General features: G+C 39.6%; 1 protein-coding gene across 7 annotated transcripts in view; it reads right to left on the reverse strand.

Annotated features, from left to right (window-relative positions):
* Positions 1-15,997, reverse strand: part of LOC123759646 (adenylate cyclase type 1) — a gene marked incomplete at its 5' end in the record, with an annotated part of 300,312 nt that overhangs the window by 22,319 nt on the left and 261,996 nt on the right. For all 7 annotated transcript variants that reach the window (XM_069317785.1, XM_069317786.1, XM_069317792.1 and 4 more), the window contains 1 exon segment: positions 6,931-7,252. In XM_069317785.1, the coding sequence (XP_069173886.1) occupies positions 6,931-7,252 (322 nt within the window).

Below are 15,997 nucleotides of genomic sequence, written 5' to 3' on the forward strand. Positions count from 1 at the left end.
AGGTTTGTTCAGTATATGTCAGGTAGGCTGCTCCATAGTTTAAATAATCGAATGTCATATTGATGTTTTGCAGCGGTGGAAAGGATTAATTTTATTTACAATATTTTAAATGGGGAAATTTGTTTCGAAAGACGAGCATTTCATATGATGAGCTCGGTGCCAGAATGGATTAAATTCGATAATCGGGGCTCCACTGTATAGTGTAATAACACCAAAGGAGTGTTGGGAGAAGCCATTTTGGTGAGGGAGGTGGCATCATTTTTCTGACTTGTCATGCTGTATAAGGATGGCCACTATGCTCTTTGTGCACTATACCAGCTTAGATGAACAGTTATGGTGAACAGAACATGTAGATATTTATATATACAGTGGTAATTACCTAAGTGTAATTACCTAAGTGTAGTTACAGGATGAAAGCTACGCTCGTGGTGTCCCGTCTTCCCAGCACTCTTTGAAACTACTGACGGTCTTGGCCTCCACCACCACCTCACTTAACTTGTTCCAACCGTCTACCACTCTATTTGCGAAGGTGAATTTTCTTATATTTCTTCGGCATCTGTGTTTAGCTAGTTTAAATCTATGACCTCTTGTTCTTGAAGTGCCAGGTCTCAGGAAATCTTCCCTGTCGATTTTATCAATTCCTGTTACTATTTTGTATGTAGTGATCATATCACCTCTTTTTCTTCTGTCTTCTAGTTTTGGCATGTTTAATGCTTCTAACCTCTCCTCGTAGCTCTTACCCTTCAGTTCTGGGAGCCACTTAGTAGCATGTCTTTGCACCTTTTCCAGTTTGTTGATGTGCTTCTTAAGATATGGGCACCACACAACAGCTGCATATTCTAGCTTTGGCCTAACAAAAGTCATGAACAATTTCTTTAGTATATCGCCATCCATGTATTTAAATGCAATTCTGAAGTTAGAAAGCATAGCATAGGTTCCTTGCACAATATTCTTTATGTGGTCCTCAGGTGATAGTTTTCTATCTAGAACCACCCCTAGATCTCTTTCTTTATCAGAATTCTTTAAAGATTTCTCACATAATATATAGGTTGTGTGGGGTCTATGTTCTCCTATTCCACATTCCATAACATGACATTTATTAACATTAAATTCCATTTGCCAAGTGGTGCTCCATCTACTTATTTTGTCCAGGTCTTCTTGAAGGGCATGACAATCATCTAAATTTCTTATCCTTTTTATTATCTTAGCATCATCACCAAACATGTTCATATAATTCTGTATACCAACTGGTAGATCATTTATGTACACAATAAACATCACTGGTGCAAGAACTGAACCCTGTGGTACTCCACTTGTGACATTTCTCCATTCCGATACATTGCCTCTGATTACTGCCCTCATTTTTCTATCAGTCAGAAAATTTTTCATCCATGATAGAAGCTTATCTGTCACCCCTCCAATATTTTCCAGTTTCCAGAACAACCTCTTATGTGGAACTCTGTCGAAAGCCTTTTTTAGGTCCAGATAGATGCAGTCAACCCAACCATCTCTTTCCTGTAATATCTCTGTGGCTCGATCATAGAAACTGAGTAAATTCGATACACAGGATCTTCCAGATCGAAAACCATACTGTCTGTCTGATATTATATCATTTCTCTCCAGGTGTTCTACCCATTTAGTTTTGATTACTTTTTCCAATACTTTCACTATTACACTTGTCAATGATACAGGTTTATAATTGAGGGGGTCTTCCCTGCTGCCACTTTTGTAGATTGGAACTATGTTAGCCTGTTTCCACACGTCTGCTACGATTCCTGTACACAGGGATGCCTGAAAGATCAGGTGAAGTGGAATGCTGAGCTCAGATGCACATTCTCTCAGAACCCATGGTGAAACGCCATCTGGGCCAGCTGCTTTGTTCTTACCGAGCTCCTTGAGCATTTTTTCCACTTCGTCTCTAGACACCTCTATGTGCTCTATGTTGTTCTCTGGAATTCTTATTGTATCTGGTTCCCTAAAGATTTCATTTTGTACAAACACACTTTGGAACTTTTCGTTTAGTGTTTCACACATTTCCTTTTCATCTTCCGTGAATCTATTTCCCATTTTCAACCTCTGAATATTATCCTTTACCTGCAATTTGTTGTTTATGAATTTATAGAATAGACCTGGTTCTGTTTTACATTTGTCTGCAATCCCTTTTTCAAAATTTCTTTCTGCCTCTCTCCTCACTGCCGTGTAGTTGTTTCTCGCATCTTTGTATCGCTGGTATGTTTGGGGGTTCGGCTTCTTCCTGTATTGATTCCATTTTTGTGTCTTTTGGTCTCTAGCCCTCTAGCAATTTCTATTGAACCAATCCTGTTTCCTAGTTCTGCATCTCTGTTTTGGTATAAATTTTTTTGTGCCTTTATCATATATTTCACAAAACTTGACATACATCTCATTCACTTCCTTGCCTAGCATCAAGTCTGTCCAATTATACTCACTAAAAAAATTTCTAAGGTCACCATAATGTCCTCTCCTGAAGTCTGGTTTTTCAACTGCTTCAACCTCCTTATTTTCTTTCAGCTTATAACGCATTGCATACTTTATTCCCAAAAAGACATGGTCACTTTTACCCAAGGGAGGAAGGTACTGAATGTCAAATATCTCTTCCTCCTTCCTGGTAAATATCAAATCTAGCATGGAGGGAACGTCCCCTTCCCACATCCTCGTAGCTTGTTTAACATGTTGATTCAAGAATGTTTCCAGGATGAGGTCTACAAATTTACAGGTCCAAAAATCTTCTGTTTTAGCTTCATATGCTTCCCAGTCTATGGATTTCAAGTTGAAGTCACCGACTATCAACAGTCGTGATCTATCGTTATCCGCTCTCGCTATAATCTCTCTCATTATTGTTATAAGACCTTCACGTTTACTATCTAGCTCCTCCTCTGACCATGTGCTGCTTGGCGGTGGACTATATGCATTTATTATCACTAGTTTATCATCCTCATGGCAGATCTCTAGTGCTATTATGTCAACTTCTTGTGGATTGGCAGTCATTATTTCGTTCACCTTTAGGTGTTCTTTTACCAGCACAGCAACGCCACCGCCTTTCCTAATTTTTCTGTCCCGTCTCCAAATCGAGTAGCCCCTTGGGAATATGACCTCATTTAAAATTACATCTTCAAGTTTTGTCTCCGTGAGTGCAACAATGTCTGGTGTCTGCAGCTGTATTACATCACTTAACTCCAGTATCTTCGATCTCACTCCATCTATGTTAGTGGTACCTCGGTTTAAGAGTTTAATCCGTTCCTGGAGACATCTCGTATTCTGAAAACTCGTATTCCGAAGCTAATTTCCCCATAAGAATTAATGGGAAATGAATTAATCCGTTCCTGACTACCTCAAAAACCCCCACTTCAAACTAAATTTTATACCTAATTCATCTAAATAAACCTACAAAACTATGTTCAAGTTATTACTTACCTTGCTGTTGGCGTATGGAAGATGGTGAGGAGGAGGGAGGAGAAGAGATGTTACTGTTTGGAAAGGGAGTCCCCTTCCATTATAACATCAGGCAGTGAGGACTTCACTGGTATGCACACACTGGCACGTTTTGCCTGCATACCACTAAGACTTGCTTGTCTTAATAAGAATCTGTCTAAAGACACTTGTTTTTCACTACATTTTAACACTTCTGTAGTAAGACATCACATTGTCATTTAAAAGGTCAATGCAACAGCCTGCTACAGCTTTATCTGGGAAAGTTTTTTTAACAAAACTTTGCAATTCTTCCCATACTCCACACATTTTCTTAACACTTTAGCATTATCATGGCGCTCAAGAGCATTACCACTTTTTGTGTTGAGGTCGCACAGCAGATTCGCTCATGAGTCACGAGAAAAAATATTTCTTATAAACTATTTGTTATGCGATCGACTTTGGGATAGTTTGAAAATGTCCGCCATGAAATTTTCGTTTTCTCTAATAGCCACATAGCCTATTTGAGAGAACGGTAGAGCATTGCACCATCGAGGTAAGACCACTGTATTGTTGACACGACACGTGTAATCGACGTAGTTTTTTATTTGGTGCCGGTCTAACGCATCCTTCTGTGACATTTTATACTTATGTTCTTAGATAACATTCTATTGCGAACACATTGGTATAAAAATGAAATAAGTAAATCGAAAATTAATGTCAGGACAGTGCAAAGAGTATACACTTTTCAGTGTTGCCACTCAATCGCCCGAAACGCGGCACTATTTTCTTAGGTTAAACCTTACCATTGGCTTTCTTGGGACCCATGGCGAGATATATAACAACAACTTTTATGGTCAAATGACCAAAAATCCAACAAAACACTGAAAATCCGGGTGAAGAATTGACGTGGGATAGTCACTGGGCGCGAGGCACTGCTAAACTGAGGGGTGAGAGGCGACGATCGCCGTACCACCATGCGCTAGGTCGGCCTGTACGCGTATCAACAAACTCGCCTTCCGAGATAACCCTCGCCTTCCGAGACACATTTTCCAAGGAAATCCTGCTCGTATTCCAAAAAACTCGTATACAGGGACACTCGTATTCCGAGGTACCACTGTATAAATCTGTATGTAGTGAATAAAAGCAAAACATACCAGCAATACAAAGATGTGAGAAACAACTATAAGGCAGTGAGGAGAGAGGCAGAAAAACATTTTGAAAAAGGGATTGCAGACAAATGTAAAACAGAACCAGGTCTATTCTATAAATTCATAAACAACAAATTGCAGGTAAAGGATAATATTCAGAGGTTGAAAATGGAAAATAGATTCACAGAAAATGAAAAGAAAAGGTGTGAAACATTAAACAAAAAGTTCCAAAGTGTGTTTGTACAAAATAAAATCTTCAGGGAACATCTAAACTATTGGGACCGACTAAAGAGCCTAAATCTGTACTCCCTTGAGCGCAGGCAGGAGAGATACATAATAATTTACACGTGGAAAATATTAGAGGGGCTGGTCCCAAACCTGCACACAGAAATAACATCACATGAGACCAGAAGACATGGCAGGATGTGCAGAATACCCCCATTGAAAAGCAAAGGTGCAACAGGTACTCAGAGAGAACTCTATCAACATCAGAGGCCCGAGAGTGTTCAACACGCTTCCGCTACACATAAGGGACATAACTGGCCGACCCCTCACAGTGTTCAAGAGAGAACTGGATAAGCACCTCCAAAGGATACCTGATCAACCAGGCTGTGACTCATACATCAGGCTGCGAGCAGCCGCGTCCAACAGCCTGGTTGATCAGTCCGGCAACCAGGAGGCCTGGTCGATGACCGGGCCGCGGGGACACTAAGCCCCAGAAGCACCTCAAGGTAAACTCAAGGTAAGGTAACCAGACACACTAAGAATTCCAGGGAACAACATAGAGCACATAGAGGTGTTTAGAGATGAAGTAGAAAAAATGCTTAAGGAGCTAAGAAAGAACAAACAGTTCAGAATAAACAAGAACAAACTCGGTTCTCAGTTCAGAACAAACAGAACAATGACAGTTCAATGTCTACATAAACGATCTACCAGATGGAATACAAAATTATATGAACATGTTTGCTGATGATGCCAAGATAATAGGGAAGATAAGAAACCTAGATGATTGCCGTGCCCTTCAAGAAGACCTGGACAAAATAAGTATATGGAGCACCACTTGGCAAATGGAATTTAATGTGAATAAATGCCATGTTATGGAATGTGGAATTGGAGAACATAGACTCTACACAACCTATAAATTATGTGAAAAATCTTAAAGAATTCTGACAAAGAAAGGGATGTAGGGGTGGTTCTAGATAGAAAACTGTCATCTGAGGACCACACTAAGAACATTGTGCAAGGAGCATATGCTACACTTTCTAACTTCAGAATTGCTTTTAAATACACGGATGGAGAAATACTAAAGAAATTGTTCACGACTTTTGTTAGACCAAAGCTGGAATATGCAGTGGTTGTATGGTGCCCATATCTTTTAAGAAGATCAACAACAAACTGGAAAAGGTACAAAGACATGCCACTAAGTGGTCCCAGAACTGAAGGACAAGAGCTGCGAGGAGAGGTTAAGAGGCATTAAATATGCAAAAATTAGAAGATAGAAGAAAGAGACGATATGATCACTATGTACAAAATAGTAACAGGAATCGATAAAATTGATAGGGAAAAATTCCTGAGACCCGGAACTTTAAGAACAAGAGGTCATAGATTTAAACTAACGAAACAAAGCTGTCGGAGAAATATAAGAAAATTCACTTTTGTTTACAGAATGGTAAACGGTTGGAACAAGTTAGGTGAAAAGGTGGTGGAGGCCAAAACCATCAGTAATTTCAAAGCGTTATATGACAAAGAGTGCTGAGAAGACAGGACACAACAAGCGTAGCTCTCATCCTGTAACTACACTTTGATAATTACATTTAGACAATTACAGCACTGGAACGTCAGGAGCCAGGGTCGCACGACTTCCAGGTCTCACATCAGCCTCAGAACTGGGGGTGGATTTTTAGTTCCCCCCTCCCCCCCTCCTGGGAAGAGGGGAGATGTATGCACAGCAGCGTGGTGACAGTTGTGATGTCATGCTCATTTGCTTATTTTTCGTTTGGGAAGTTCTGCTTAACAGTTCGGTTTTCATGAACAATTTTTCAACCAGATTTTTGTTTTGGGGTGCCTACCTTTGTGGGTGCCTGACCCAGTCAATGGCAGACATAGAATGCTTCCAACCACATGGGGGTGTTTATAGGCCATTACTCCTCATACCTCTGAGGGGGGCCAGGTTCTGTCTCATGGTCCCCGGTAGGCAGAACTTCATTCGCTTTGACTGAGGCCATGGTCTGATACATTCATATCAGTCCAGATAGCTCCGGGAAGCTGAAGGGGCTCCCCCAGAAAAGGTGTGTTATATTTAAATGTTTTATGTCCCATAAGATATCCAATGCATATGAAATTATAAACTTACTGGTAATGGTGCAACTGAAGGCTTATCTGTTCTTTCTGCATCGGTTGCATTTAGTTCCTGGGCCATTCTCCGTTCTTCCTCCTCAAAGGATCTCACATCATCATCATCCGCTTGATGCTCAACTGTTCTGTTGCTCAATCTGCCAATACTGTGGCTTTGTGCTTGGTCATCTCTCCTCCCATCAGCTCCGCTGTCACCACAGGCAGGTGTTACGTCTTCGTTTTCTAATCTAACATTGTTTAACTGTTCATCATCAGTTGATGCATCTTGGACATCTGATTCCATGTTTTCATATTCACTGTGACCACAGCCGGCTGCGATTCTGCTCAATGATAACACAACATACTCTAGTTAGCCTTCAACACCCCACAAAAGTTTTCACAACAAACTACTGTATGTTGCAGCTACACCACAAGCAATTCTAAGAATGAATTAATGGAATTTGTAGAGTTTATTTAAATTAATTTATATTAGAAGTATTATTTATATACATTCTAGATTTAAAGCAGTTTTATTTTAGCAAATTATGTTCTTGAATGTTTTGGTAGCATTACATCTCTATATATGCTGACATTAACAGATATAACAGTGCCTGAAACATACACTGAAGAACTGTGTGTCTTGGATTGACTAATGCAGGAATGAAATACAAATTGTTATATCACAAAATTCAAGATACAGTATTGAAGAGATTCAACTGCGATGCAACTGAAGATGGTAAACAGAATAGCAGCTATTAAAAATACTATACTGTACTGTGTGAGTAAAAAAAAATAATTCAATACACATCACAAACAACTTAATGTGCTACTTAATAATTATAGTAATAAATTTTAAAACTGTGGTGTATACTCTTTAACATGGTCAAATATTAGGGTGCATTACTATAACTAGTAATTAAAAATCAAATGCCTAAATAAATTACATTTTGCATTTACGAAAGATCTCCTTCCCTAATATCCGAGTTTTTCCAAACTGTATAAAATTAAAAAAAATTGTATGTTATAGTTTAAATAAGCAAATAATATGTTTGATCATAAAAATTTGGTGTAAGTGTTAATAAATTACAAATCTTATTATAATGTATAAAAATGAAACCTGCTGATCAATAAATCACAAGCAGATTTGCAAATTAAGTAATATACTGTAGTTGAAGTATGTTATTTTTTTTACCTTAATTATATGAACTTCCTCTCAAGAAGTTAAAGCTGCACATAAAACAAGTTAGTGACAGAAGGATGATCAGGTCATATGAGTGGCATACCTTAACATTATACATAACAAACTTCCATTCTTGTTAGTAAATTCTGTTGTGCAGGAAAACGACAATCATGCAAGAATGATAATAGAAAAGCAGTGTGTTAACTCTTACCTTCTAAGCTGAAAGAAGTTACAAATGCAACTTATTTTACAAATATTATTGTAACCCTTGCAGCTACAGTTCACTTTTAATCGAGTGGAATTAAAAATAGTTAAAAATGAATATGACAATGATTATATACAAGTAATTTCTAGAACTAAATATTTATGGCTTCAAAACTGAATACCATCCACAAAAGAATAAATACTCCATACACAAAACACAAATATTTAAAACACACAAAACAAAAAACATAGAAGTACTTAGAGATCACTCTCAAACACAATTAGGCATTTCCAAAGCCTTTGGTCCCTGCAAAGCTTAGGCGTGACCAAAAAGCTGGAACTCAATTCTCGCAAGCACAAATAGGTAAGTACAATTAGGCAATTATTCTCACTCGCGCACACACATTTGAAGAGAAAAGGGAAAAAGAATATATCAGAGAAATGCGAATTTAACCCTTGGCATCTGGCTATCATTAAATTTGCCAATCTACCTGTATGTAGTACTAAAAAAAATTATAAATAGATATATTGCATGCATTAAATAAGTACTGTATGAGTTTGGTTATCCAAAGCCTGCTTCACTGAATACTGTATTTGGTTATCTGGTCAAATTCGCATCCAGATAGTTTTCTGGGTAAAATTTTGACATATCCCGACAGAAATCCTGATAACCAAAGATTTGGCTCGATAGCACAGACTAGCACAGAGCCCAAGTCAAATCAGGGTAATTTTCTGGCAAAACTTCGCCATATCCGGAAAGAAATCTGAATTACTGGAGATTAGGTTATATAAATTTTCAAGAACTACACATTTAAAATTTTACCAAATCAAAACAGGACAATGAACTACTACAAGGTAAGCTGCAGTTTGTTTCAAATTATTTTTCTATTTATAGTGTGTGTATAAATTCTAATTTTGTTGGTTGTGGTACAAAAAATAGCAAATATGGTAATTTTTGGACTTCCCTTGTAAGAATTTTGCTTATCCAGGGTTATCTGGTGAGAAGTCTTTCCCACATAATGCAATAAATGAAACAAATTAGTTTTTTTGTTTTGTTTTGTTTCATGCACACTGGGGGAAGGCAATGGGCGAGTCATTGGGGTCCATAAACTTGAGACAACCCAATTCACTTACGTGCCATGAAGAAAAAAGTGTTTTTAATATCAAGTTAGATGGTTATATGTTCACTCTTTCACTTTAGTTTACACTTGAAACCATAATAGTCAAATCACTAAGGTTGTAAGCTGGCCAAATGCATTATGAGCTTGAAGTAAGTAAGCAAATAATTATCAAAAGAAGGCACCAAACCGGGAAGGTTATGTAGCACCATCAAATGTGCGGGATAATCAGAGGGTGCTAAATGTCACCAAGGATACCAATACGAGAACAGAAACGCATAAGGCGAACGATATCAAAAGTATCCGAGTCACTGAGAATACTATCGAGAGACAAGCGACCACGGGGGACGGTCGGAAAACAAGACACACGCTCGTCCCGGAAATCAGGACACTCAACAAGGACATGCACGACCGTAAGAGGGACAATGCAATTAGGACAATAAGGAGCAGGGCGGCGCTCCAAGTGACCATGAGTTAAGCGAGTATGGCAACCTCGCCAGAGCCGTTTCCCATCGCCGGTTACGGTGACAGGAGGACGGCCACGAGGACACACAACTTTAAGAGAACGTAGCTTGTTACCAGTAACAGACGACCAACAAGCCTGCCAACGGGTAAGGATGGAGGAATGGATAACCGGGTAAAAGTCAGAATAAGGAATGCCTTTACAAGAGATGGGACAAGAGTGGACAGCTTCCCTGGCGGCAGCATCCGCACCCTCATTTAAAGAGACACCAATATGGCTGGGAATCAAACAAAACTCAACTGACTTAAATTTACTGTGAACAAGAAACAGCCAATGCTGGATCTCAACAACCACTGGATGAACTGGATTAAAGGACCCAAGAGCCATGAGGGCACTACGAGAGTCAACAACAATAACTAAAGAAAGATTGACAATGAGAGAGCAGGAGACAAAGAGCATAGAGAATAGCATAAAGCTCCACTGTGAGGATGCTAGTCTCCGGAGGTAAGCGACACACAAGTGTGATCAGGAAAAACTACAGAGTAGCCAACACCGTCCGCAGACTTAGACCCATCAGTGAAGACGGAAACGGAGTGCGAGTGAGAAGAAAAGTGCTCAAGGAAAAGGCGTTTTAGAACCGTAGGAGAGGTAAAAGCTTTAGTGATGTGGGTCAAGGATGTACAAAGCTGCAGAAGGGGGACTCTCCACGGAGGCAAAGAAGGAACAACATGGGGAGAAATATTAGAATTACGAACGGAAAGAGAATCCTGTTAGCGAGATAACCGGACAGAAAGAGGGAGGCGGTGAAGAGGAACAGGAACCGCAGGAGGGGTAAAAGTTAAAGCACGACAGAGGCGAGAGGAAGGATATTGCAAGGATCGTGCAAGATAGCGAAGACAGTAGCGATCACGGCGGTCCTGGAGAGACAGGAAGCCAGTGTCAACATACAAGCTGAGGACGGGAGTCGAACGAAAGGCACCAGAACTGAGGCGCAACCTAGTATGGTGCAAAGCATCAAGACAGCGAAGAGTAGAAGGAGAAGCAGACGAGTAAGCAGGGCAACCATAATCGAGCTTAGACAGGACGAGAGAGGAATGTAAAGCAAGGAGTGCGCGCCTATCCGCTCCGCAAGAAGTATGGGACAATACCCGAAGGAGGGCAAGGGCCTTAGAGCACTCAACACGGAGGTAAGAGATATGGGGCGACCAAGACAAACGAGTCAAAGAATAGCCCCAAAAGCTTCGCGGAATCTGTGTACTCAAGGAGATGACCATAAAGTGACAAAAAGGGACGAAGAATGACCCGTTTCCGATTATAAGTCATGGCACAAGTCTCGAAGGTATAGGTATAGTATAGGTATAGGTATAGAATAGTATTTTATAGGTATAGTATCATTCAAAACTGGCGTGCAGTGATGCAGGTACGAAATAGATGCCCGAGGATTCCAGTGATCGTCCGCCATTTTTTAAAAAACAATCCCAGCATGCCCCAGGGCTGTGGGAAGCCTCAGTTTTAAGGAAGCAACCATGTCTGAAACATCGTCTACGCGTTCCCAGTCCACGGTCAGCTGCGGTCGAGGAAAACGACTCTTATGACGAAATACGTGACAGTGTTTGATAATCGGAGTGTAGTGTTTGATTAACACAGAGGTCTGACACGAATGAGGGGGGGGGGGAGAATGAGGTGAGGAGGTCGTGAGTGTGTACAGTACACAAACCTCATCCGGCCTGCCTCGCAGCCCTGGGTCAACACCACTAGAGTCACCACCATCATGTGTGTCCTCTGATGCGAGTTTATTTAGCAATAGTACACGTGATGAATCATTCTCAGGCTTCAGTGACATAGGCTCCAATACAAGTAGTGTTGACAAACTGAGTACGAGCAGCGATGGTGTTACTAGGCAGGGTTTTGCTGACCCAGCAACACGGCAAGGCAAGAGGCAACGTGTCACACTGCCTGAGGACAAAGACGACTGTTCCCTCCACATCAGGTGTTCGTGGTAGGCCTACACTACGTAGAACACTCATCTCCTGGCATACCTATACGCAGCTCTAGCACAAGGCAATGGAGCCGTGTTTTTGGTGCTCGTGGTGGTGTTGGCCGTGGTGATGGCACCAAAACTAAACCCACAAGTGTACTTGTGTGGGAGGATTGTGAGACTTTTGTCTCAAATTCTAACATTTGATGGTACCGATGTTGGTGTGACACCGTTATTCCCCTATACAGGTGATGATATGGCTGAAATTGACTTTTATGGCATATTTTGATCAGGAATTCATGGACCATCTCGTTGCAGTGACAAACAGATATACTCACAGCCTCATTGACTCCGGCATTTTACCTGCCTCTCGCATGACACGATGGAAAGACACGACAAATGAGGAAATGTATGTGTTTTTAGCATTGAGCATGATGATAAAACATTCTGAAAAACATGTGATCCAGGATTATTGGAACAAAGACAGCCTTGTTCCATTCCCCATGTTCAACAGGTACATGTCACATGATAGGTTCCTGATAGTTCTCAGGTGCCTGCACTTTGAGAACAATGATAATGAAGACAGACAGGACAGACTGTGGAAGGTGTTTGGAAGATTTTTAGTGACGTGAGAGGAAAGTTCCCTGACTATTTTGTACTAGGGACAGAATGTGGCGATTGATGAATCGCTAGTCCTCTTCACGGGATGACTGGCGTTCAAGCAGTTCAACCCATCAAAGCGGCACCAGTTTGGACTCAAGTTTCTTGTGCTATGTGACTGCAAAACTGGTATTGTCATGGACATGATACTATATTCAGGTACTGACGTTGACATACCAGGTCAAGATCTACATGGGTTTCCCGGCAGTATCGTCAAAACACTCATAGAACCGTTGCTGAACAAGGGACATATCCTGTTCACGGACAACTATTATACCAGCCTCTTGTTGACCAGATTCCTCCTTGACCACAACACTGGTGTATGTGGCACTGTCAAGGCCCACAGGAGGGAAATGCCAGTGTTTGGCATTGGTATTGCAGTGGGTGATTGCCAGCTGTGAAAGTGTGACAAAATCTTATCAGTGTGCTGAAGGAACAGACGCGCAGTATGTTGACAGCTATTCACACAGGTGCCATGTTGAACAGTGGCAAAGTGCACTTTGCAACACGTTCCCAATATATTAACCTGATTGTCTTATTGACTACAACATAAATATGTGGCTAGTTGATAAATGTGACATGATGCTTGGTGCCGTCGAGTGCATACGAAAATCTGAAGTGGACGAAGAAATTCTTTTTTCACCTCATTGACGTTGTAGTGCTGAACTGTTTCAACATGTGTCTTGTGAAATCAGGCAAGAGACCCCCCAATATGGACATTGTGTTACTCTAGTGTCACAACTTCGTGAAGTTTGGGAAGGAGGGCTTTGTTGCAAAGCGTGGGGTGACAGCAACAATGCCACATGCAGTTTCTGACAAACTTGGGTAACAAGAGACTCGGTGTACACAAGCTTGGTTATATGCCGACACAGGATCACGGGACAAGGTTAAACATGCCTGTGTTGTCTGCAAGAACACACAACGTTGGGACCGCATGCGAAGATGCATCTGCATCTGGTGTGTTGAGTGCAAAGTTCCCCTATGCCCCGTCGACTGCTTCTCTGAATATCACACACTCGCAGAATTCTAAGTGTGTTCATAGGGAATGTATATAGTGTACAGTATGTAAATATGTTATAAATGTACATATATATGAACATGAAATAATGGAAATATGATCAATGTTTGTGGATACATGTGTGGTACATGTAACACTTTGTCTTGGAACAGTACAGATATTCTACTGCCAGAATATTGTGAACGTGTTTAATATACATATGTTTGGCAAGAAAAAACAACATAAATGCATTTGGAATTGTATGGAAAAAATTAACAAAAAAATATTTGTGGCAACTCGCGCATGTTGAATCTGGCGCACGACGCCTGCCTCCGGGTGTTTATGCCACGGGCGACCACCAAACCGTGATGTCACATGCCATTTTCTGGACCCCCACTGTGGCCAAAGTAAGTACAATTTTTATTTTATTTCAACATATATGTGATCAGGGAAGGTTATTTAACAATATAAGGGCAAAAAAAAATTGCGAAAAATTTATTTTCTATGCACCAGGGGTTTGCCATATTTGGGGCCAGAGCAGTGCAGTGGTTATAGAATTTGATTTGAAAGACTTGTTGTTAGGCAAGGAAGTAAATGAGATGTGTCAAGTTTTGTGAAATATATGATGAATGCACAAAAAGTTTTAAAGCAAAACAGAGATGCAGATGGGTAACAGATTTAAGGAGAATAAAAAGGATGTGTGTGAAACACTAAACAAGCAAATGTGTGAAACACTCGAGGAGGCTATGCTCCGCTTTCCAATTTCAAAACTGCTTTTAAATACAGTACATGGATGGTGAAATATTAAAGAAATTGTTCACAACCTTTGTAAGACCTAAGTTGGAATCTGGAGCAGTTGTATGGTGCCCACCTTTTAAGAAGCACATCAACACATTGGAAAAAGTGGAAAGACTTGCAACTAAATGGATTCCTGAACTGAAAAACTAGAGCTAGTAGGAGAGGTTAGAGGCATTAAATATGCCAAAACTAGTAGAATTAAAAGAAGTGATATGTACAAAACAGTATATACAAAACAGTAAAAGGAACTGACAAAATTAATAAAAAAAAAAAAAATTCTTGAGACCAGGAACTTTAAGAACAATAGGTTATACAGTTAGTTATAAGGTAACTAAACAAAGCTGCTGACAAAAATATTAGGAAAATTCACTTTCACAGAGTGGTAGACGGTTGGAACAAATGAGTAGGTGGTGGAGGCTAAGACTGTCAGTGATTTTAAAGCGTATATGACAATTAATGCTGGGAAGACAGGACATCAAGAGCATCTCTCTCATTCTGTAACTACACTTAGGTAATAATTACATTCATACTGCATTTTACACATACATACATACATTACATACATACGGTATTTTAATAAATTTATGTACAGTATTGTATTTAAACCTTAATGTTAATTTTAAGAAAATGGAAACAAATAGTGACTGCTTGGCAGGTTACAATGTTATTTGTAGATAAAATACATGTATACCTTATTAAATAATTCTGTGCTGTGTGATGTGCATGCTTACAATACACAGCAAAGTCATAACCCTGACCAACCCACACCAACAGGATTTTGCACTTTATCATCTATTAGTAGAGTGTAATGATATCTTTCAGGAAGATATTTAGCAAACTGAAAAAAATAAAAGATGCAAAATTCTGTGGTAGACCACTTGACCTGTATCAACACCACTGTGACTATTGCGTTGCTGCCGCCACCAGATCACCAAGCCTTATCACTATCCTGGCATACAATGCTTCACACACAAATTCCTTTGCTAGGGTAATTTAGACTAATATTTAAAAGTCAATGTTTCCAGCACTATGACAACATGTAATAAGTAAAAAGTTTTCCCACTCAAGTAACACAGTATTAGAGTATGCAGTAGTCTACTTGAAAGCTTGGTAATTATTGTTTCAACTCTTAAAAGATATATTGTTCCAAGAAATTAATATAACCTATAATTATATTAATGATAGAAACTACTTTTATTATTTAGTACAGTATAGATTTTGTAACAGACTGTATAACACTTATGTTCTACTTGAAAAGCTGAAACCTGTGATTACAAATTATAATGTAAGACGTATTTCGGTTCAGCTGGGGTGAATATAGCTAAACATTTTTCACAATAAAAATGTAAGGAAATTGGGATTTGCTTACAAACTCCTATATTACTAAGATTTTACATATCTTTGGTTATTATTACTGAATGAAATAACATTGTTATTATATATTAAAAATAATTAATTAAACATTTTTTGGTACATTTGGCACCATCATACAAAAGTATTTATGGTATTCAAAGTATCAAGTTCAAGACTATTTTTTATATTTTACTTCATTCATTTATGAATATTTGAATGTTTCCCCAAATCATACAAGAAAACAAAATTTAGGTGCTTGCCTATCAGTGACAATGAAGGAGTGAAAATTAGTTCCGCCTCCTAGTCGTTTATACTTGGCGAGCTAATTACATCTC

The sequence above is a fragment of the Procambarus clarkii genome, chromosome 8 (assembly GCF_040958095.1).
Source record: "Procambarus clarkii isolate CNS0578487 chromosome 8, FALCON_Pclarkii_2.0, whole genome shotgun sequence".
Classification (NCBI taxonomy): Eukaryota; Metazoa; Arthropoda; class Malacostraca; order Decapoda; family Cambaridae; genus Procambarus; species Procambarus clarkii.